Here is a 24,159-nt window from a genome sequence, read left to right on the forward strand (position 1 = left end):
TTAAGCCCTCTGCCAAGAACTGCAAAGACAAACAAACAAAAAGACACTTGACATCATTAACATGCAAATGGAAAAACTGTGAAACATGTTATATTAAGTCATTGGAACGAAGTATTATTTTAGATATTCCCATCTGACATTTCAGGGCATTCAGAGGAAGGGTTCTGCACTTAATCTTTATAGATTAAAATCTTCACTTGAACACTTCCTTAGCTCAGTGTTGTAAAATTTCAGAAGGTCAGCCTCTTGAATCACACTAATTTAGCTGCCACTTTGCCACATAAGAAAGCTTTATAAAAGCTTGTATCATTTCTCCTTTCTAGACATGTTGACAGCTTAAATCAGAACAGAAAAAAAATTATGTGTCCTAAAAGGTATTAAAACAAGGCAAATGTTAAATGCAACACAGAGAATGTCTAATTAAGATTAGCAAAAAATTCAAAGTTTCTCTATTGTCATAGATACTAGACTTCCACATTTTAAGTGGCACCCCAGAGAGGTACACACACACACACACACACACACACACACACACACACACACCAGCCACTCCATTAGCCCTTGCTTCCCGAAGGCCCGGACAGGGCTATTATGTCTGGGAGTAAACTAGTCCAGTGTTCTAGCAATATAGAGGCTTTCAAATCTAAGACAGAAATTTGAAATCTAAGTCAGAAATGTAAAATATCTTACACAAGATTGTTCTAATATATTAATAGTAGTATGGATACAGGTTGACTCATATAGGCTTCATAAAACACACAAAAAAGAATAGAAGCACTAAATAAATGTTCATTTCTTGATAATTTGATTTATTCATTAATACAGGTCTATGTTAATAAAGATTAACACAGGCACAGTTTAAAACAGAAAAAAGTACATAGAATATATTTGCAAGATGATGATATTGCCAATCAATAATTTTCTAGTAATCAATCACCTTATCATCTGTGCATTTCATTCAGAGTGAATCTAAATCTCTTCCTTTCGTGTTCTGGGTGTCGGGACTTGTCACCCGTCCCATAAATACAATTGAATCTAGAAAAGGAAAAATATATTTTATGAATTTCTGGAAGAAAAAAAGTTAATAGTAATTAGTTTTTCTTACTAATTTAACAAATCAGACAAATAAGCAATGTCAAACAAGAAAACCCTCTCCTTTGTCTGAAATAAATAATGTTATTTAAAATAGTTATTATTAATTACTTTCTGGTAATTTATAAAGTAAATTAATACCCACAACAACTTGTCATGAAAAATACATTAGTCCAGTTTTTCATATAGGAAAGCAAAAATAAAGTGACCTAGAAGTGTTCTTCTAAATATAGAGACTCAGTCAAGCAAACGCAGCATAATAAAATAGTGATGAGCATGATAGAGTTTTAAATTTAATGCATTAGCAGTCATCTTTTAATGCATGTAACATAAGCCCTGAGGCTTAAAAGTACAGCTTCTCAAGATCTTCAGCTCTGATTCAAAGTTCACTGCTAAAGACAATGTTTTTATATCTCCAGTGCTTTCAAAACCTCATGGAGGTGATATGGTATACATCACAAATGCAAATGCCTATTTCCAGCCATTTTGTGCTCACAGGTGAAAAGTGACTAAGAACTAGAGAAAAAAAAGAAAGAAATGATGTGTTAAAAATCCATTCACCTTTTATTCAACCAGGGCAAGGAAAGCGGTTTGAATGGAACTATGTCATATGCTTTAAGTTCTTTACAGTCACATGGAATTAAGGTTAATTTCAAAAGTGATCAAATGGGTTCCATGCAATTTTAAAGCTAATGAAAATTATATTTTAATGTCTTTGCAATAACAGTGATAGAGTCCTCTTTCATTAACTTTTGTACTGTTCAGTCTAACAACTCACACACTCTGACAAAAGCATAGAAATAGATGTAATCTCTAGCAGACTTTTTCTTCTTTTTCTGAATAATTATAATCAATAATAACTTTATGGAAAATTATAGTTAATAGTAATTAAAAATATCAAAATAGTTCTGGGAAAAAAAGAAAGAAAACTAGTACTCCTATTTTTCAGACAGATAAGGATGCATAATTAACTTCTCCCAGGATAGCTGGGATGGTTCTTGTTACAATAAGAATCATCAGTGACTCATATCTTTCTAATGCTATGGTATCAAAATTCCTATGAGAATTATTTGTTCAGGAAATTGTTAGAGTAACTTTTACAGAAATTCATAACTGAAGACAGCAGGTGAAAATATTAAACACTTGGAAATGTAGGACATTATACAAAAACCACTTGTTTCAGCCTTCACAGTCAGTTTCTTTGACCCAGGAGAGCCACCTTTTAAATTAAGTGTTCATGCACTCACCAGTCTACTCACTACTACACTGAGAAGATTAGTGAAATCTCTTCTGACATAGTAGCAATGGATTTAGAGACAGGATGAAACAGAAATCATAACTGTTTTCATTTTTCTCTTCATGCCCCCTTCTTAGAGAGGTGTCCCATATTAAATTATCATATTTATACACATCTATATAAGATGTAAACAACTTTTGCCTCTTAATATTAAAATATAATAGCACAATTGAAGCTAATGGCTTAAAATAAAAGATTTCTTAATAAATATCCTGCAGTCTGTTTCTCTCTTCAAGACCTGAAAGAGTTCTAAACACAGTATTTTTAATATGCATATGGTACTGTCAGTTTCAAAATCTTGATTCACTACTTTCTCAGAAATGACACCTTTCATGTAGCACCTTTCACAATTTTTCTCTGAAAGTCTCTAACGTTGGCTTATATCCTCAGCCCCTGAGCTCCTGAGCCCCTCATCCTAAAAGAATAAAAAACATTCTTTATTTCCCTGGAAGTTCAGCTTAGTAATAGCTTTGATAAACTACACGAAAATATAAAACTAACCTGATAGAAAAATACAAATAATGCATGGATTTTACACAATTTTTAAATATAGATAAAAATTGTTGCACAAAATCTGAAATAATTCATTTTTGTACCTCTGAAATTGTCAAATGAATATATTTTATGTAGGGCATTAAGCCTCTTAGTAATCTACTATGCTATGCAAAATCACCATCTTCATCAATCTAAATGATTTCTTGAGTTCATTTGTGAAAGAAAAATAAATAAATCTCTGAATGTGTGTTATCTTAAGATAATAGCCATTATACATTTTATATGGTCACAATTTATAGCTCCTGACCAATGGGTGAGCATTCATTTTAAATAATACTTTAAGGGAATAACCCTAGTTTAGAAAGTGACATTACAATTAAGTTCATAGAAGAGTAGAAATTGTCATTAAGATCTGATAATGAAGCCATATCACAAATAAATAAGTAAGTACTTTATTTTAGGTTTTGAATCTCACTGCCATTTAGCTGATGACTATTACATGGCCTTAGTCATCAACTTAGAAAACACAGAGTCAAACATCGCTCTTCTATATGCTATTATTTCCTTGTTCACCGATGCCCAATGTAGCTTCATTTCTTTCTGTTCTCCATACTCAGTAATTGCATAGTAATTGTAAGAAATTAGAGTTATCCAAAGGTTAAGTATGTACAAATCAAATGACATAATCAGAATATCTTTAGACACTGACACATCTACTGCCGGAATTGAAGTTGTGTTTATGTAATTTCAGCCACTATGAAACTGTTCCACTGTTCCCATAGCTTTCAGAAGGGCCATTCAACATTAGTTTCATGGAGTCTGAATAAAGAGACTGGCATATCCTTTAAGGGACCAATAACATCAAAATCCCTAGTTAATCTAACAGATATAGATTATGAATTAACTATTTCTCCCTTCCATGTAAACCAATTTATACAGAGAAACTTTTTTTCATTTTCCTTTGTGTATGCAGTCATTCACTCAATACTGTTTATTGATTGTTTATAGTAAACACTATGGGCCAGACACGGTTTTATAGACTTCGTATATTCTCATATTTAACTTATGAGATAAGCTATTATGTTCATGTAGGAGATAAGGAAAATATGATGTAGAAAGTATAAGTGATTGTGTTACAACTATTAGCTCATTGAGCTGGGACTTGAGCCCAGGTCTGACACTCAGACCATACTCTCAGTCTCTAGGGACACAGATATCATGTGCAAGGCACTCTGCCACATATGGGGCTGGATATGTGAGTGAATAAAAAATGATTTTTGCTCTCATTTGGTTTATAACCTTCACATAGTCATCATGACGCTGGGAGTCCTGAATATAAACTTGAAGACAGTTCTCTCACTGGATCACACTCCTGACCTCCCTTTTTCATAAAAGAAAGTACAGAAACATCTGCCCAGACAATCTGTATTTCCACATGTTGACATCGTGTCCAATGCCAATCCAATCCACCACTGTGATCTCTACCTTTTGTACCTACCTGCATTATCTTTCACCAAATGACCACTTCAAAGATTTAGAATTATGTTTGGCCCCTCCCTCCCACTCAGAGTCTATACGTACTACTCACTTACTCTTTTGGAATCTACCTGTGAAACTTTTCACAACTCTACCACTCTCAATCTGGACTCATTTTGTAGCATTGTAGACAGCTGACTTCAGAGACAAACACGTCCTATCTAGTCCCTCTCAGTCACTTAGACAAATTACATAACCTCTGCCAGAGCTTCTGTGTCTTTATTGGGCAAAGGTCTAACTTACCGAAATGATGTCAATTTAAAGATAATATTCGAAATGGTTAGCACATATAATAGGTATGCAAACTGCTATTATTACCACTGCCTTCGTTTAGGTCCTTGATATCTCTTAAAATAGGATGCCTGGTACAAAACAAGCACTCAACAAATACCCATTGCAAGAATAAGTGATTCAGATATGCAGATTGCAATTAGCAGCTAGGAATGTTTAACCAAATAGCTCCCCCAGGGAATTCTCAGAAAAGGTACCTGTTGGGTTATTCTTCATAATAAAGAGAAACGGATGGTTTGCTGTAAATTGGTTTCTAGCCAGGCTCATGATCGCAGGGATGTGTACTCCTATAAAATAGAGACAATGATTATAGATGTTCACATTAAAGTATCGGTGAAGAAATTTTTTAAAAAATTAGTAAAAAAATATATCCATAATGCTTTTTGTAGACAGGAAAGGTCATCTGGTTTGAGGAGTTAACATGTGGAAAAATTACCATTTTCTAAATGCAGAAAAATTTGGAATAAAGTTGAAAACCAGAAAGCAGAAGAATAAATATTGGATCATTCATGGACTAATTCCAACTTCACATTTATGCTCAATGAAGAAGAAAGCGAGATACTAGATTCAATTTAGTGAAAGCAGTTGAAATATTTCATCTTTTAAATAGTAATTTTCTTCTCACTTTTTATTTACATTATGTGATTTATTCTTACAGTGTTTCAACTCTAATTTCTATGCAGATATGTTTGCACTTTATTTCTATTCTTCAGGCTTGTGGTAATCATATCTGAGTTTAAATTCATTTTTTAACTTACCTTTCCAAAATTATTCTGTGAGTTCAGAGCTTTTAGGACTTGTGCTGTCAATGTGTGGGGGGTTTTTATCGTGAGATTAGAAGCTGAGATTTGCTGCCTTGGCAATTATTTACTATGATAATTTATGCCATGCTGCTCTGTGGTGTCATTTGTCAATATTGAGAGTGGGTAAATTTAAATGATTGAATTTTTTCTTTCTAGATTAAATATCTCTACACTCAAGTCAGATGTTTTCTTTACTAGTACAATGATTTCATACAATTTTTTAGACCTATGAAAAAATAATTATTTAAAAATGTAACTTGTCTGTTCAGAATTGAAAAACAATTGTACCAAAGAAGAAAAAAACTGTTCTTCTGCACTCTTTGGGGTGTGCAAATTAAACTGACAAAAATAGATTAACAGAAGACACTGTTTATTTTTTTATCGGGAGCTTCACAGAAAAGAAGTGAATGCCCAAAGAAATGGTTAGGCTTGAGCACTTACATATACCGTATTTCCAAAGATTGGTAAATTGTGGGGAAGAGAGTAGACCAAGGAAAAAGGATGTGGACCCTCAGGAGTGGTAAAATGTGGAAAGGTAAATATACAGGGAAATTAATGGTACATTAGGTTTATTCACCAAAGTTTGTTATGCAGACTCATCTCACTGCCAACTTTCTTCTCCCGCGACAAAGGTGCAAATTTATGCCCTGATTTAGGCAGACAGGCGCGGGTAGAGAGCTCTTTTTGTATCTCTTATTTCTCAGTTGCCTCCAGCTCAAAATAGCATTTCTGCCAAAAGTTGCATATTTGGGGGTGGCACGTTCTGATCCTTTTCACAATAACAGATAAACTTAGTAATGTAAAATACATAGCACTGTCCTATCTGGATTATCAGGGCTGTGTTGCCCAGATTACCAATGAATACAGGCCCATGTCTGAATTAATAAAATGACCAGAAAGGCAACATCAGTCCAACTCCCATTCTCATTGGGTGAATACCAGAGCTCCTTTGTTCATTAGCAACCCCTGAGCACAGGCCTGAAAGTTAAAATACGCTGACTGTACTGTGGTGTAACAAATCAGGGTCACCTCTGATCCCTTAAGGATCGATACAGCCTCTTAGAGAACTGTAAAGTGAGAGCCAGGGGACAATAGCAGAGAGAGCTCCAAACATGAAGTTAGGGAACTGATTCAGTTCAAACTCAGCCGTCAAGGAATAGTTCTTGCTTGGGGTCACACTACTGGGTCTGTTTTTTCACAAGTATAATGAGAGGATCAGAAGAACACTTTTGATTCTACGTAAAAGCAGCTGTAAAATTCTACATGGGGAGTAACCTCATACCAATGCAACCTTTTGATATCTCCAAGAACTGAAATATCGCATCCCCTCCAATGTAAGTTCCTTGAGTACAGTAATGCAAATGCTTCTGGAGATGATGGAACGAGAAAGTCCAGTGTGTCACACCCAGATGTCAAAACCATTGGCACTAACTACATTACAAATTAATCAAGAAATTCACATATAAAAACTTATAAAATTACCAATAAGACAGTTTAAATAATACATATTATTGCATATTGGTTAGAATCTAAGTAGTCTAAAAAATTAAAGTAGACATATGAGGGATTCATTAAAGTTGCTTTTTCACTTCTAATTAAATTTAAGGCTTTTCTCTAATTATTATTTAAGTTTCTCATATGCATCATGGCTACTATTCAAAATGTCATTTGTTCAAGGGAATATGTCATAGAGGAGTTGGTCTCAAACTGAAATGTATACACAGAGCACCAGGAGACCTTGTACTTTTCTGATTCAGCAGGTCCGAAGTTGGGCCTGAAGTTCTGCACGTCTAACCAGTTCTTGAGTGGCGCTGATGCACTACGCTTGCAGTAGCAAATACAGGCTGCCAGCCACTGCAGAGCACTGGTTCACAACCCTGGAAGCACAGTGGAAATATTTAGGGAAACTTAAGAAAACGCTAGAACTTAGATCTTATCTCCAGACATACAGCTTTATCTCAATGATTATTTTGGGCTGTGTACTGAGCACAGGATTTTTAAAGGCTTTCCAGGTGATTCTAATGTGCAACTAAGTTGGAGAACCATTACCATGGAGATAATGGCAAGAATCAATGACAAAAGACTAACATGGTGTGATGGAAGAATGAAATTAACAATGACTTAACAGTGAGCATTTCTGCACAATAATTTTTTTTATTTGAGCCTAAAGTTTTCTCCACACGTCCCATCTGCTAAGTGACAGGTAATCCAATTTGCAAATAAGTGTATATCAATAGACAGTCCTCAACCCCTAATCAAATTATTTCCTCTCTTTTTGCATTACACTATAGCTGCAGAGATGCATAAGCACCTTATATAACCAACTCCTTTTTTTTTTCCTTCTTATAGAGGATGAGACAGAAGGAGTGAAAAGTGAGATCAGAGTACTGCAAAAGCACCAGCACCCTAATACTCACTGCCCCCCAGTCTTTCCTCCCTGCCTGTTGTGAATCACTTGTCCTACCAGTAGATGTTGCAGCTTCACTGCCATCTTCATTTATCTCAAAGAAAACTTGCTGCATGACCTGAGAAACGTACACCTCAGAGGAATCTGTTGGAAAATATAAAAGCGTATTTAAGAGTTAAAATTCAGAGACATTGCTTATTTGGTCTCAGGTTAATTACATTTTCAAATGAATGAAGAAAATGAGATAAAGAACCTCTTTCCAAGTTAGTTAATTTGCAAGAGATAAAAGTGGTTTAGGTTTAGCTTTTGCAGGAATGGTTTAGAGACAGGTATAGAGACGCCAAGCTTAGCCCAGATATAAAAGGTAAAGACAGAAGGGTGTGAGCCTCAAATCAGATCTCTCATTAAGTGAAATATTTGAATGGTCAGCAGGTTTTGTTCCTTTTAGCCACGGTCTACAGAGAAGTTGAAAGAGGCTTTATAGATTCGAATTAATCTCACCCTATGTATTCAACCTCAAAGGCAACTTGCCTTTTAAACCCTCTATTCAGTTTTGATCTGAGTTTAAAATGAAATTTACTTTCCTTTAAGACTGCTGAAACAATGAAAGCCTAAAGAGCTTTTGTGGTATCAGTTACAAAGTCACTTCAGAGCTAGACTTGAAAATGTCCAAGTTTTCAGCGTACGATGGTGTCGTACAATGTTTTGTCGAACGATGGTGGATACAAGCCGAGAGAGACGGCCCCTCTTCTCTTTTCGGTGGAGCAGATGTATGTGTGAACGTTGCCCACACAGTGGCCTGTGAGGATGGTCTCCTTGAGAAGAGGGAAGAGACACCTCAAGTTCAGAAGCCATCAGCCTTCCCGCTCTGACCAAGTTCCACAGAGAGACAGCTAAAATATGGCCAGGCATTCATTCAGTGCTGAGGAGAGTGGAGAGGAAGACTGGCTCTGAAACTTGCAAAAAAGGAGAAAGAGGAGCTTCCTGCTTCTTGAGAGAGAAGCTGATGTGGTGCAGGTAGACTCCACCCAAACCACCCAATGTTGAAGGATTCAAGAAATGCCTTAGCAAAGGGGAACCAGCTTTGTAAGCTTGCTGAAAAGTAAACGTCCTCAGGCAAGACAGAAGTCATTAAGGAACATTTGCATAAGAAACAGCTTCCCATCCCACTAAAAATAAACTCTGAATCACTCATGATGATTGTATTTGGGCTCTGATTACTTTTATCCTCTTCTACCCGTCTGTCTTCTTCACCCAGCTACAAAGTCAGGCATCAAGCCCTTAACCCTAGCTCTCCTGCTGCTTAGAACTTCTTTCTCCATTAACTCCCTTGTTATTCAGGTTTCAGCAAAATGTCACTTCCTAATAGCAGTCTTCCCTCACCTAATTCTGACATACAAGATGGAGAAAAGTGGACATCCGCCTTCTTGTGTAGATTAACTGAAAAGCAAGAGAATGTCTTTAAGGTCACGCAACAAGGCTCCTTCTTTCTCCAGGATTGCCAGGTAAATGACAGGATTCACACAGTAGATGACTTAGAGGACCATACCAAGGGCCAAGGTCTAAAAGCAGGTTGGGGAGAAGTAGAGAATTTCACCCACTTTCACAATGCCACCAGACCAAGTGACTCGGGCTATGAGACTGAGCAACTTGGTCTTGTGTATTTCATCTTACTGCACAGAGAGCCCAGTTGAGAAAAGAACAGGACATGGGAGGTAGTAGGCCAGAACAAGAAGTCTTGACTCCATAAATTCATTCATTTAACCTATGTAGTAAAAGTTTCCCTTAATTTTCTATGAAAATTCCACATACGTCTTTGTCAAATTAAAAAGACAAAAAACCCCTCATATAGATGGCTAGAAAATGTGCAGGTAAATATTAATGATCCATTTGCCCCATTTTTCTAATTTAACATATATTGAGTAACTACTTTGTGCCAGATGTTGAACCAGGTGACTTACATACATCCTTTTATTTATTTCTGCCACTAGAATAATTATTTCTTTTAACAGATTTATACATTGATGCTCAGGAGGTTAAATATTTTACTAACAATGACATAAAAAGGAATACCATCAGTCAAATCTTCATCTTAAAATGTTCATGCTAATTCCCCGAAAACATTTCACCTAAAACTTCTGAACTGCCCTGGCTGGTGTGGCTCAGTGGGTTGAGTGCCAGCTGGCAAACTGAAAGGTTGCAGGTTTGATGCATGCCTGGGTTGTGGGCCAGGTCGCCAGTAGGGGGCGTACAAGAGGCAACCAATCATTGATGTTTCTCTTCCTCTCCTTCTCTCTCTCTTTCCCTTTCTCTATAAATAAATACATACATACAAAAATTACCTGGCTGGCGTAGCTCAGTGGATTGAGCGTGGGCTGGGAACCAAAGTGTCCCAGGTTCAATTCCCAGCTAGAGTACATTCCTGGGTTGCAGGCCATAACCCCCAGCAACCGCACATTGATGTTTCTCTCTCTCTCTCTCTCTTCCCCTCTCTCTCTGCCCCCCTCCCTTCCCTCCCTAAAAATAAATAAATAAAATCTTAAAAAAATTAAATTAATTTTAAAAATAAAACTTCTGAACTACATTAGTAAAAGGTAATGTCTCTTTTGTATAAATATCCTGTAGCACTAGTGGTGGGGTGGGTCACAGTAGCCTTCAGTGAATGCTTATTACACAAACGAAAGGTAGGGAATAGCACTAAATTCACTCTTTTCCTAACTGCCGGGGACAGTGCCAGCCTTGGCTATGGTTATTCTATTTCAGACAATAAGACAGAACCAAAATAGTTAAAACAAATCAAGTAGGTAATTCAAGAGAAAAAGAGCTGAAAATGTTGGACATTTATTCTCTATTCAAGGCTATTCTCTGGCACAAATTATTTTATGAATCATTTTGAAAGTATTTTCTTGACAAATCTGCCTATAAAGAGAGATTTTATACAATTCACAAATTGCTGGGAATTTGCAGAGTGAGTAACTGTCTGAAATTTCCAAAGGACAGCTAGTAAGCTTGCAAAGGCCAAAAAGAAGTTTAAGATGAAGAGGTGCTAGAAAAATGGCTTGCTTCCTTTCAGGCGGTTGTGTTCCAGGGCACACTCAGATGGCATCCTGTTACAGTAGTTGGTGTCGACTGCCACGTTCCTGATGCTGAAGAAGTTGTCAAATACATTAGATCAATCTGTCCGTGTGAGAACAAGTAGCTAAATCACGTGTGAAGGTGAAAATGAATATCTATATCACTTGTGCGCCTCACCCAACTCTTCCACCAGGAAAGCTCATTACTGTTCATTTACCCACATAACTGATGAGTGAAAAAAAATAATGAATACTTCTTAAAGCCCAGATATTTATATCATAATACACAAAATTTCCATGTTATACTACAAAAGCCCATCAGATAGATAGGCTTGTATTATCAGGCCTAGTTCATAAAACAGAAGTCTGAATGTAAAAGAGGGTAAGTAACTTGGGGCTAATTGGCCCTCCTTATCCATCTTCTCTGTTTAATTGTGTATTTTTGAACCCATGGGTGCTGCCAGGATGAGAAGAACTAAAAGGCTGCCTTGAGTTTTGTTGCGCAAGGGAGCATCTTAACCCTGCACAATTTCCCAGATTCGAGTTGGCATAAGACTATCTCCTCAGCTTTGTCATCAGTCCCAGGCTAAACCTACAGTTTCTAGATTGTGCTCAGCATCCAGCATGTTGTCAATGCCAATTTCATGGGTTCTGATATTACTGAATTAGCATTTGCAAATTGGTTTATAAGAGTTTTATTAGCTCTGCTTAGATGAGAGACTCAACATTGTAATTCCCATTGTTCAAATAAGAAAATCCAAATAGGGTCAAACTAAAAGCCCATATAATACTTTACCTACATAGTTTCATTACGAGAAAAGTCAGAAGGCTTATCTAACATTGTAGAATGATTTCTGGCTTTCATTAAGGAAAATACTTAAACGCAAAATAGAGTGCTGGTTTACAGACAGCTCAGGCATTTATTCATCATCGAGCTATATGTTCTGGGACTGAATGCTCCTTCAGGTTTAAGATCAGTCAGTTAACATAGTTACTAAGAAAATACATTAACCAGATAATATAAGAATTATTTATCATATTACCTGTTATTCCAGAAAGGTCACAGCCACCACTAAATATTTCAGTAATGTTCAAAGAATACAAAGCTTCTTTGAAATCTAATTTTTGTTCTACTTTAAATCTGTTAGAAAAAAGAGAGAGAGATAAAATGTATTGAAACACTATATACATTTGCTACCAATTTTTTTTCTATCAGCTGGATAACTTGGAAAAGATTATCTTGTGAAATCTTTTGTTTTCATTATTGCAGTTACATTTCCTTACATTTCTACATACTCTATTTCTCCAGTTCCACTAAGTAGTTCTGGGTTGTTAATAACTTGATTTCCAGATAAAAGGTTGGTGGGAAGGGGGAAAGAGTACTCCATCTTTTGAAGTAAAAATTCTCCAACTAAACAGGGCGAGAGTTTAAGTTTTCAATTGCTTGGCTCCTTCTCTAGAAGTATAAATACTCCCCTCCAGCAACTATATACACTCATATTTTTTCATACCATCCAAGATTGTTCCTGGCAGATGTCCAAGATGCTATGAGAGGGGAACAGGAGCCAACAATCCTTGGAGGGAATTGTTGCCTACTGAAGTACAAAGAAGCATTAATAACCTATTATCCTTCCCATCCATTGTCATAACTAATGTGACTTCCTTCAGTTTATGGACACACCTAATGTCTTTCCAATAGGCCCAGTAATAGGGGTAAAACTTTGAAAAGGAGCTATATATCTTCCAAGTGAAATAAAAGAATATATTTCTCCTATAAACAATATAGGAGAAAAACAAAAATGTTCAGTACTTCTAATGTTGGGCAGAACCCAAGGAGGCCAAGGGAAGCCTCAACCCAATCCAGCTCCTTGTCACAGAACAAGAAGGAATTCAAGAGCCTGACAGACTGACTTAGCAAAGCACAGTGAATTTATTAAAGCAATAGTACACACTCAAGAAATAAGAGTGGGTGACTTCGAAGAAGGAACTTGCTGATGGGGGTCTGGGTGGAAGGCTTTTATTATACATGGGCAAGGGGGTAGACAGGGTGGTCTTCTGCTTCTGACCCTCATGAGCTGAACTTTGATTCTCCTCTGCAGGTGTTGATATTTTTTGGTCCTCCAAATTACCAGAAATTGGGGAAGGGGAAGTGGGGGAACAGGGGTCAGTGAAATTTGGCTCTCTGATTGTCCCAGCCAGGACAGAGAAGGGAAGGAGAAGGGAAGAAGGGGTAGAGCTTAAGGCCTTTGTTTCCCATTCTATCTTTCCTGCCTCACTTCCAAGGCAGGGCCATAAATTACGACTCCAGATTCAGCTCACCTCTCCAGGTTGATATGAAAAGGGACCTTACAAAGGGAATCTCAAAGATTCCCCTAGGCACTGACTGAGCCTTGATGCCAAGTCAACAGCAATCACTGAGGCTTACTTTTTTCCATTTCAGTAATAAATAATAATAATAATAATAATAATAATAAAAGCCAATCCTCACTGACTTCACAAATGCTTAAGGAATCAATTTGCTTTTGAAAACCATGTTGGAAACTTTGTTTATGAATGAAAAGAGTGTAAAATCCTCAAACAGGGGCTATGTATATTCCTACATCAGCCAAATTCCCAGGCAACTCCTGCTCATATTGCTCTGCCTGTGTCTGGATGGGCGTTTGCCTCTGTGTTCTCAGGTTTCAATGAAGATGCAACTGCTCAAGTGCCAGACCCTAGTTTAGGTAACAGGTAAGCCCACATCTAGGGCTAGAAATTAGCTTGGGCAACCGGTGTAATTAGATCACGGTTTTAATTGTCAAATACTGAACAAACAGCTTCTTAACTTTAATTTTTCAAAACAAAAAAAGCCACAGCAGAAATGTACTGGGTTTAAATTGTTTTAGGTAAAATATTATGCACTTTTGGAAGATGTTAATTCATTCAAAACCCTAGTTAACTGGGAATGGGTACAACAGGAACACTCAAATCTACTGATAATGAAAATAGCTAGCTTTATGCCAACTGTTTTCAACTTCCTGCTAAGAAAGATACTGGTTTTGAGGGTTTGTTTGTTTGCTTTTTTATTACCACACTCTATTTTTAAACTGAATGGAGTATGTGCTTCTGAAAAGTGAAGAATAAATGTCCCACCGATAAACTAGTTTAAGGATAATAGCAAGAATACTGTGAGACTTATTACAACTTCTAATAATGCCTAATTGTTACCAGAGTCATTTAAGTAACAGTTCTGCATGTAATACAGTCCAGTGAAACCTACAGCAACAGAAATCCATTTAACCTAACTAAACAGGATGAAATTTAATAAAAGTATAATCTACAATCACTTTCTAATTATCCATAATTATTGGAGCCATGAATAGCCATGTGTGAAGTAGCACTTCCATATGTTAGGCACTTAATATAGATTATTGTTTTTAATCCTCACAAAACTCCAAGATATTAGCATTATTATTTTCCATTAGTATTCTTATTAACATATAAAAGAGGTAGAGGTCTCAGGAGATTGATTTTCGGGTTAAAGGTCAAGATAGCAGATAGGTAGGACTCAAACTTAGGCCCATTCCAAGTCAAAGCCAATATGCTAATTCCCACTGCCACCTAATAAAAATATAATTCAAAATTATGAATATATGCATATATTGTATGAATTATACACCTCTTCCAAATTTTGTCTTGATATTTATTCTAGATTTTGTTCACTTCTTTTTTCCTTGGTCTTCCTCTAAAATTGTCAAAAGAATACAGCAAAGTAAAAGAATGAGCAAAAGCCTGAATAGACAATTAACTAACTAATCATGAAATTAACGTTTTACCATATATAAACATTATGTATTTTCTTGCAAGACAGAAATTGACTGCCAAATGCAAACATTGTGTTTAAAGGTGTCTTACACAGGTAAGAAAAATAAAAACAAAGCAATTCAGAATTTCTGTTTTGAGATGGATGTTCTGAGATGTTTCTTCCTTTTTCCTTTATAACAAAGACTCTTGTTTGATGAAAAAAAAAGTTGTGGTTGGGTCCCCTTGCTATCCCCATCTTTATTGTTTGGAATCCCAGCTTTAATACACTAGGCTTGAATAATCCTTAGAATGTTCAGCTTTAGAACCAACCAAACCAAATTTTGAAGTTGCCCACAAAGATAAAAATATAACATAATCCTTGACAATGGTGAACCTGGACTATTATGTTAATGAATAGTAGTTTCTGGTCACTTTCTAACCAATTACCTCAAAGTGTGTGTGTGTGACCCTATTAGCATCAAGGTTAAACTAAAAAGGATTTATGTTATTAAATACATACAAAATATGCCTGCACAATGTTTAATGTGAATTTGGGATTTGAATTTGCATCAGGGTCCAATAGGTTAAAGCAAATGAATATTTTGTAATTACTACTGCAGCTGGTCATGACATATCTATTCTCATATCCAGCCTCATTTTCCCTGAGTTCACCTTCTTTCACCCACACACCATTCACATTCATCCACTTAGAGATTCACAGCTGGCCAGGCCTGGGATTGATTTCTAGCTCAGCAAGAATAGGATACTTCATGTCCTGCAGCAGGAATTATCTTTTTTCAAAAGTCTCCTTGCACTGCTGCTCCACATCTTTCATCTTGCTGCTCATTCTACCACTGACCATTTGCTCTGTTCTGTGCTCTCCCTCTTGCTTGTCTCGCATTACACTGTTTTCTGACTCTCGCAATTTTGGCTCTGCCATTTGTTAGCTATGTACCCACGGGCAAGGTATTTACTTGTCTTCACTTTATTTGTAAAGATGAATATCAAAATAGATCTTTATCAAATTTATTATGGGAATGAATGAGATACAGTAAGAAGGAGAAGATTTGAGACTTCTGGTCAAGATGGTGGCATAAGCACACATGGCTCACCTCTTTGTACAACCACATAAAAAATTACAACTAAAATATAGAACAGCCATCACTCAGAACCATCAGAAATCAAGTTGAATGGAAGTCTGACAACTATTGTATTAAAGAAACCACATCCATCCAGATTAGTAGGTGGGATACAGATGCAGAACAGGTTAGTCTCACACACACATGTGGTGGATAAAAATTCAAGAGGGTTATCTTGGGGGTGCAGACTCCCTGCCCCACACCAGGCCCCCCAGGCTAGTGTTCCAGTGCCAGGAAAATAAGTCCTCACAACTCTGGCTACAAAAACCAGTGGGAATTCTGTTGGTAGAAGAAACTTCTGGAGGCCCAAGCAGTTTCTCTTAAAGAACCAGCACACAGACTCACCTACTAAGACTCATTCTCCCTAAGCTCCAGCACTGGAATAGCATCCTGAAAGGCACCAGTGGCATACTGGGAGAAACTGAAATGTCTGGCATCAAGACAAGCAGAGGTCATTGTCCCTTTGCTGAACCTTCCCCCTACAGAGCCACATAGCCAGCAGGTTGATGCCATATCTGAGACTCCATCAACCTAGCTAACACTGTTTGACCCACCCTGGATATCCCCAGAGACTCTGTCCCACCTAACTTATGGGCCTACCCAATTTACAGGCCCACCCAAGCTGCTTTTCCATATGAATGGCAGGTCTTGGCTCATGCTTCACAACTTCTTAAATCCTATCAAACAAGCAACAGCCAGCCTAGATCTCCAAGCACAGCAAAAGCAGCAGCCATCTCAGATTGCTTTATAGCTCAGGCAAGGTGGCCCTGGGGCAAAATACAGGTGGGAGTTGAACTTAACCAGCACCACCTGGGAAACCCCAGAGCTAGCACACCCAGGGGACAGCTATAGACCACATCAGAGCACCACCAACCAGCTCCTGCACAGCTGATCCTCCACAGAGGGCAGAGGTTTGTGGCAGCTGACTGGCCTAGGTAAAACACTCCCATTGATCTGCCAGCAGCAACCAGGGCTCACCTACAAGAGGAAGATGTACTCACCCACAAGAAGGTGCACCTTGAGTACCCAGCTTGGGTGATAGGGGAGGCTGTGCCACTGGACCCTACAGGACACCTACTACATTAGGCACACTACCAAGACATGTACCTAATACACAGAAACATACGGGGAGGCTGCTGAAATGAGTAAGCAAAGTAACATGGCCCAGATGAAATAACAGATTAAAACTCCAGAAAAAGAGTTAAATGAAATGGAGATAAGCAATCTCTCAGATGCAGAGTTAAAAACACTGGTTATAAGCATGCTCAAGGAACATAGTGAGGACCTCCGCAGCACAAAAAATGATCCAGTCAGAAACAAAGGATACCCTAATTGAAATAAAGAATAATTTACAGGGAAACAACAGTAAAGTGGATAAAGCCAAGAATCAAATCAATGATATGGAACATAAGGAAGCAAAAAACCACCAATCTGAACAACAAGAAGAAAAAAGAATAATCCAAAACAATGATGATAGCACAAGCAGCCTCTGGGACAACTTCAAGCTTTCTGACATTCACATCATAGGGGTGCCAGAGAAGAAGAGAAAGACCCAAAAATTAAAAGTCTATTTGAAAAAATAATGAAAAAAACTTCCCTAATTTGGTGAAGGAAATAGACACGTAAGTCCAGGAAACACAGAGATTCCAAAACAAGATAAATGCAAGAGACCTACTCCAAGACACATCATAATTAAAATGCCAAATGTTAAAGATAAAAAGAAAATCTTGAAAGCAGAGAGAGAAAAGATGTTAGTTGCCTACAGGGGAGTTCCAATAAGACTTCCAGCTGATTTCAAAAAAAAATTTGCAGGCTAATGGGGATTGGCAAGAAATATTCAAAGTCAAATATTCAAAATCAGGGACCTACAGCCAAGGTTGCTATACCCAGCAAAGCTATCATTTAGAATCGAAGGGAAGATAAAGAGCTTCCTACACAAGAAAAAACTAAAGGAGTTCATCATCACCAAACCCATTATTATATGAAATGTTAAAGGGACTTATTTAAGAAAAAGGAAATCAAAACTATGAACAATAAAATTGCAAAAACTGCAAATCTATCAGCAACTGAATCTAAAAAACAAACTAAGCAAACAATAAGAATAGAGTCAGAATCATGGATACAGAGAGCATTTTGATGGTTGCCAGATGGGAGGGGAGTATGGGGGAGTGAGTGAAGAGGTGAGAGGATTAAGAAGTGCAAATAGGTAATTTCAGAATAGCTATGAGGATGTAAATTGCAATATAAGAAATGAAGTAGCCAAAGAACTTACATGCATGATCCATGGACATGAATAATGGTGTGGGGATTGTCTGAGGGAGTGGGAGGTGCTGGGTAGAGGGAGAGCAAAAGGGAAAAAATCAGGACAATTGTAACAGCATAGTCAATAAAATATAATTTAAAAATAAAAAATAAAATTAGGCCCTGGCTGGTGTAGCTCAGTGCCTATTGAGTGAGGGCTGCAAACCAAAGCATCACAGTTTCAATTCCCAGTCAGGGCACATGCCTGGGTTGCATGCCTGGGTCAGGCCCCAGCAACCACACATTGATGTTTCTCTCTCTCTCTTTCTCCCTCCCTTCCCTCTCTAAAAATAAATAAATAAAATCTTTTTAAAAATTAGGGTCATAAAAAAAGAATAAGCCTTTAGAACAGTGTTGGCACTGTAACCGATGCTCAATAAATGTTAAAATTCAATAAAAACAATAACAAAAACAATAAGAGATAACACTGAGTACTACAATTGTTTTACATATTATCTTCTATAATCTTCATCCCAATCTTAAGAAGCATGTATTATCATTATTCCGTATGATAATAAAAAAGTTTAGGTAAGGTAACTAAAATTATATAGTAAGAAGGGCCCAAAGCTCTTAGTCTTCAATGTTATGTTCTATTTTCCACGATCTGGTTTCAACTGTTGGTAAAAGGTACAGTGAGATGTCATATGAGTCAATATCTTTAAAGAATACCTCTCTGAACTGCTTTGGCTATTGTTGAGTTGTTACTATACTTTTGAATGAAACTATAGTATTTAATAAGTTTAAACAACTGGGCTTCCAAAAATTCAGTGATAACTATGAAGCTTCTTCCTAGGAAAATTCATATGACCTTACTTGCATGCATAAACTTGCTAATAATTTCAAGGTCTTTAAGGACTCTAGAATCTACTCCAGAACTCTCCAGAGTCCATGGTGTCTGGACTGCTACAAAAGAACAAAAAAAAAAAATCACAGTTCTCTCATTTCCCTGATAAGTCAAGCTTAGAAACTCAAAACAATTTCACTCATATCTAGTTAATCACACACTCCAAAGTCTGTCTACTTCACCAGTTCCTTTAGACCACAGGTGGCAAACACGGGGCCCGTGGGCCAATCTTGTTTCATTCAGCCTGGCACTTTGTTTGTACCCTGCAGCAGCACCCAGTTCCCTGCCCCTAGTTAAGGAGTAGTTACATTTTTATAGTCCTAAAATTACATTCAGCCCTTTGAAGGCAACCACAAGGCTGATGTGGTCCCAGGTGAAAATGAGTTTGACACCCCTGCTTTAGACAATTATTACTCAGTGCCCAAATCACTGACGTGTTTTTTTTTTTAATTTTATTTTAATCATTGTTCAAGTACAGTTTTCTCCCTTTTACTCCCATTCCATGAAGTGGTTTTTAACTGATCTTTTGGCCTTTAGTTTTTCCGTCTTTACCACATCCTAAACATAACTACTATTTAGATTAAAGCAACACATTTTCATTGAACAGCTACTGTTTTACAAATGCCTGCTTTGTACTGGGGCCACAGAAAGGAAATACACATAGCTCCTTTCTTCAAGGAGTTTACAGTCTAACAAGAAAGACAAACAAGTAATTTTAACATAACTACTGTGCAGAAATAAACAAAAGATATAAGAACTTTCCCCATCAGGGAGAAAAGGAGATGTTGCTGAATCTTGCATAAAAAGATCAAAAAGCTTTCTAAAATTCAAATGTTGTTTCATGGACCAATAGAAGTTATTCAAAACAATAGTGGTGGGGGTAGAAGAGAGCTGGGAAAGAATTCAGACAAGTTGTTCAGCATAAACAAAGGCACTGTGACTACCAAATATTAATATATTCTAAAACACTGCTTTAATCATTCCGTTACTCTACTTGGAAATTTTTAGTAACTGCCTATTACATGCAGGACTAAGCCATCTTGATTCTTTTGAAGCCCAGTTCAACTCCTTCCTCTTTGATGAAGTTTTTGTTTACAGTTCTAGTTTCTGATGCTTCTTGTTCCCTCTCCTCTCTCTTTCTTTATAAACCTTCTAGTGCTTACTGGTTACACCATTTTTTGGTACTTATTGTACATTGCTGCATAGTGTTAGTAAATTAAGTGTTAGTAAATTTCTTTTTATTGATATTAAAGAGAGGGGAAGGAGGAGAGAGAGAAACATCAATTTATTATTCTACTTAAGTATTCGTTCATTGGTTTCTTCTTGTGTGTGCCCTGACTGGAGACTGAACCCACAACCTTGGAGTATCAGGATGATGCGCTAACTAGCCAGGGCCTAGTAAATTTCTTGTGCAAATCCTACAACGTTCCACGTAAGTGGTAACCATCTTATTGATAGGCAACATGTATACAAGTTTGTACCTGCCCTAGTTCCTTGTGTTGAGGGCTGTCCCCATTAATCTGTGTTTCTGAACAGGAGATACATTTTCTAATGAGTAGCAAACTAATGACTGTAAGTCTGTAAGCCAATAGACATAAGAGTCGACCCTGTCTCTCAACACTTGGTTGAACATCTAAGTGAACCCCTATGGAGATCCCTAAAATGTTGAAGGCAAAATCCAGAGATTCCTATTGTCAGTGGAGTTTGGGACTTCCACATTATTCTCTAGACATTTGCTCTCTAATCTGAAGAAGTTGGGGATACCCTCAGTACAGGCATCATCATCCCCATTTTATACTAATAAAACCACTCAAAACAGTCAAGTGTCTCTCCTGAGACTCTACTGGTAGTCCATGGCAAGAAGAGTTTTTAAACTCAGGAGGTTTTTTTGCCCTAAACCATTGTCTTTCCAAAGGGAGGGAAATGAAAAAGAGAGAAAGAAGTAAATTTTAAAAAGTTAATTCCAAAAGTTATTTCTACTAGTAAAAAGTAAACTATATGTCATATACATGATTAAATCCCCCATGGTTGGCTCACAGAAGTAGCTTAAAAAAGTACTCTTCGAAAGCCTGAATAATGTCCAGGTAGAGATTATACAGGTGATGGGGAATCGGAAGACAGGTTGGAGAGAGAAAGTCAGATTTTAGAGACATGAATAATAAAGAACAAATTTTAAGAAAAGAGTAAGAAGAGAAAAATTTAAAGATAAAACTCTGGTGAACATTATTAGGGAAGCAAAAGAAAAAAAGGCAAGTCAGGGAGCAGGAAAATTTTACAGAGAGAAAGAAATTAATAGAAATTCTGCCAGAGGGATAAAAGAAAGATTTTCAAGAAAAACAGGGTGGATGATAACATTTGGATCAAAAGCCCAGAGTTAGAATGAGAAAATCATAGGCGACCTTTACAGGACATCAAAGAAGGGAGAAAAAGAGATCATCCGCAAAAATGTATACATGTTTTGAGGTGAGGGGTAGAGAGGTGAGTTTGCTTGACAACGTGTTTTCTTTAAGGAATTGGAAGTTGAGATCCATGTTTCTCGTAAGAGAAAGCAACACAGAGCAGTGCACGGAGAACAGAGGTGAAGTTGTCGTGTGATGTGGGAGTTGGAAGAGAAGGTGATTTGAAGATAAACATGGAAACCCAAGCTCCAGCCTTGGGGAGACCAGAAGCCGCTGCTTTCTGGGTTTTGCTGAACAAAATCAGTAGTTGAGGAGCTGGAGTGGTTTTATGAGCAGACTCAGGATTGAGGGTGGCTGGGGAGAGAATTAGGGGAAAAGACAAGGTGAAAAAAAGGTTAAAAAATTTGGTGAGAGAAGGATGGAAATGACTGACTGGATCTTGGCTAACTGCGGGGAAAAAAGAAAGCCGAGAGGGCTTAAGAGGCCAAGGATTCGGGAAGAGAGGCACACAGATAGTTAGGCCTTGATGAGTCTGAAGAAAAAAATAGAAATAAAAAGACAGAATACAATCTATTAGACATCTGTCTCTTTAAAAATTCAGATAGAGTGTGAATTGAGCTATTTGGGCACATCTTACTCTCTGGAATTTTTCCTGTCATCTAGCAGCATAATACCACAAAATTAGTGTTTAAAATGACTGCTTACTGAGTCATGCCTTTGCAGTTTCCATTTTGTATTGACTGTCTAAATTCAATCCCAGGAGTCTATATAAAACTCAGTGACTGTTAGAACATTGTCTCTCAAAGGCGATTTAACATGTCTTTTCATTGTATAGTATCCTAAGTGTTTGGGGGTTTTATTTTCCTTAAACCTGATAGAAAATAAGTACTTTAAATTCTAATCAAGAAAAAACAACCTTCTATGATAAAAATAGTGATAATTTCTTTTAACCCTAGCATTCTAGTTTGCAGAGTTACATTCCCTCATCATTATGAGAGAATACACAGCACTTCAACTCAGTCCTCCTCATGGCGAAGCAATGCTGGCGACGTTCAGACCTGCTTTTGTGTCCATAACATGGAGTAATACTTACAAATGTATTTTCCTTTTCATTTTTGTCTACAGCCTTTCAAGCATTTGTTATAATTCAGCTGACTACGTGAATCCCTCCATCAGTGAAAATATAAGAACCAGAATAATAAAACAACATTACCAACCTAGGGAGGCTTATTTCCACTTCCTCTTCTTGCATCTCAGAGAACCATTTCAAGATTTGATGAGCAGTAATTAGTTTTTCCATGTTTTCTATGTTCACCTCTTCTGCAGGAAGTATAATGATTAAACTGAACTCGTCACTTTTGTAAGGTAATTCCAAAACCTGGTAGTTCATGGAGGATTCAGAAAAATAACCTGGAAAAGAGAAAACAAAATACTAAATACACCTGGCAATCCCCCAAGTCATGCTTTAGAGTGTGCTTTCTCATGTTACCATATTTTGTTCTCAAAATAGCCTTCATCATTGGAACTTTGACTGCTGCACCATCTTTCTTAGTGAAATTCATCAGCTGTGTGTCCTCTTTTCTGAATTTTTGTTTCCAATCCCCCTTGAAATAAATGGCATTCACCAGGACAAGCTGAGTCAGAGGGCCAAATTCTTTCCCTGAAAACATGTTTTTAATTTTTCCTGTGAAGGGGACAGAAGATGAGGCAGGAAGAAATATGCATTAGCTCAGTGGAAATACTTCAATAGAATTTTTTAAAAATTTCTCTTGCAGATCACCTAAACACACCAATTTTGAGAGTAAAGGGCAGCACTATTAAATATTTTACTTAGAAACAGGTACAAACAGGATTTACCTAGGAAACAGGAGAGACAAGATTGTCTTAAGCAAATGTGAGCTGACCTAGTAATGAACTCTCTTTAGTAAGATTATTTTCTATAAATTGTTTTTCAGACAGAAAAAAAGTTTCTTCCTGTGCATTTATTGGCATTTTTCAAATGTTATTTCAAGGTGCTCCAGCAGGTCAATCAGAATGAATAAGGTAATGGGACACCCAGTCTTCTACTCGCAGCTGCAGCCACTGACCATTGGAAGAGACAATACAGAGCTGCTAGTATGATTTTCTTCTTCCAAGAGTACCGTCTCCTAAATCAATACCCAATGAATACTTCAAAGTTATGAGACAAAGGCATGAATGGGTGCCATACAGCTGCCTAGGGATGTCCTCGTTTTGTATATTCTTAATAGGACTTCCCTACGAACACAACTCACAACCACCACCTCATGTTTTCAACTGACAGTTCCTGTATGAGGCTTCCCGTAAAGAGTATAGTAGCATCTTACTATATCACCATCACCATTTTTTTTTGTAGTAAAATGAATAAGCAAAGAAACAGACCACTGTTTATTGGGGACCAGATATATGCTTGTCACTTCACATAGTTATTGTTAGACTTTTTAATAGTCCTGAAATTTAATAATATCCTCATTTTAATTGAGGCATAGCTTAGAATTTGTTAAAATCTGAATTCATCTGTATGACTTTAAGCTTATGTTCTTTCTGTTGTGTCATTCTATAGTCCTTCTGGAATTTTTGCTAGCTTGTATTTAATTTCAAGTTAAGATTACCATGTTTATAATAGGACTATCAACATTTATTATTAAACATTAACACATCCAACTAAGATGTGTTAATT

The 24,159-nt window shown here is 37.1% G+C and overlaps 1 protein-coding gene across 1 annotated transcript in view; it reads right to left on the minus strand.

Moving 5' to 3' along the window:
- Positions 1-799: 799 nt before the first annotated feature.
- SERPINI2 (serpin family I member 2) overlaps positions 800-24,159 on the minus strand; it is a 30,334-nt gene continuing 6,974 nt past the window's right edge. Inside the window, exons 3-8 of the mRNA XM_028505320.2 lie at positions 22,951-23,145; positions 22,679-22,871; positions 12,039-12,136; positions 7,979-8,065; positions 4,909-4,998; positions 800-1,035 (exon numbers count right to left, since the gene is read on the minus strand). Of these exons, the coding sequence (XP_028361121.1) occupies positions 959-1,035; positions 4,909-4,998; positions 7,979-8,065; positions 12,039-12,136; positions 22,679-22,871; positions 22,951-23,145 (740 nt within the window). The 3' untranslated portion in view covers positions 800-958. The remainder of the gene's footprint in view (positions 1,036-4,908; positions 4,999-7,978; positions 8,066-12,038; positions 12,137-22,678; positions 22,872-22,950; positions 23,146-24,159) is intronic.

This window comes from Phyllostomus discolor, chromosome 2 (genome assembly GCF_004126475.2).
Source record: "Phyllostomus discolor isolate MPI-MPIP mPhyDis1 chromosome 2, mPhyDis1.pri.v3, whole genome shotgun sequence".
NCBI classification, from domain to species: domain Eukaryota; kingdom Metazoa; phylum Chordata; class Mammalia; order Chiroptera; family Phyllostomidae; genus Phyllostomus; species Phyllostomus discolor.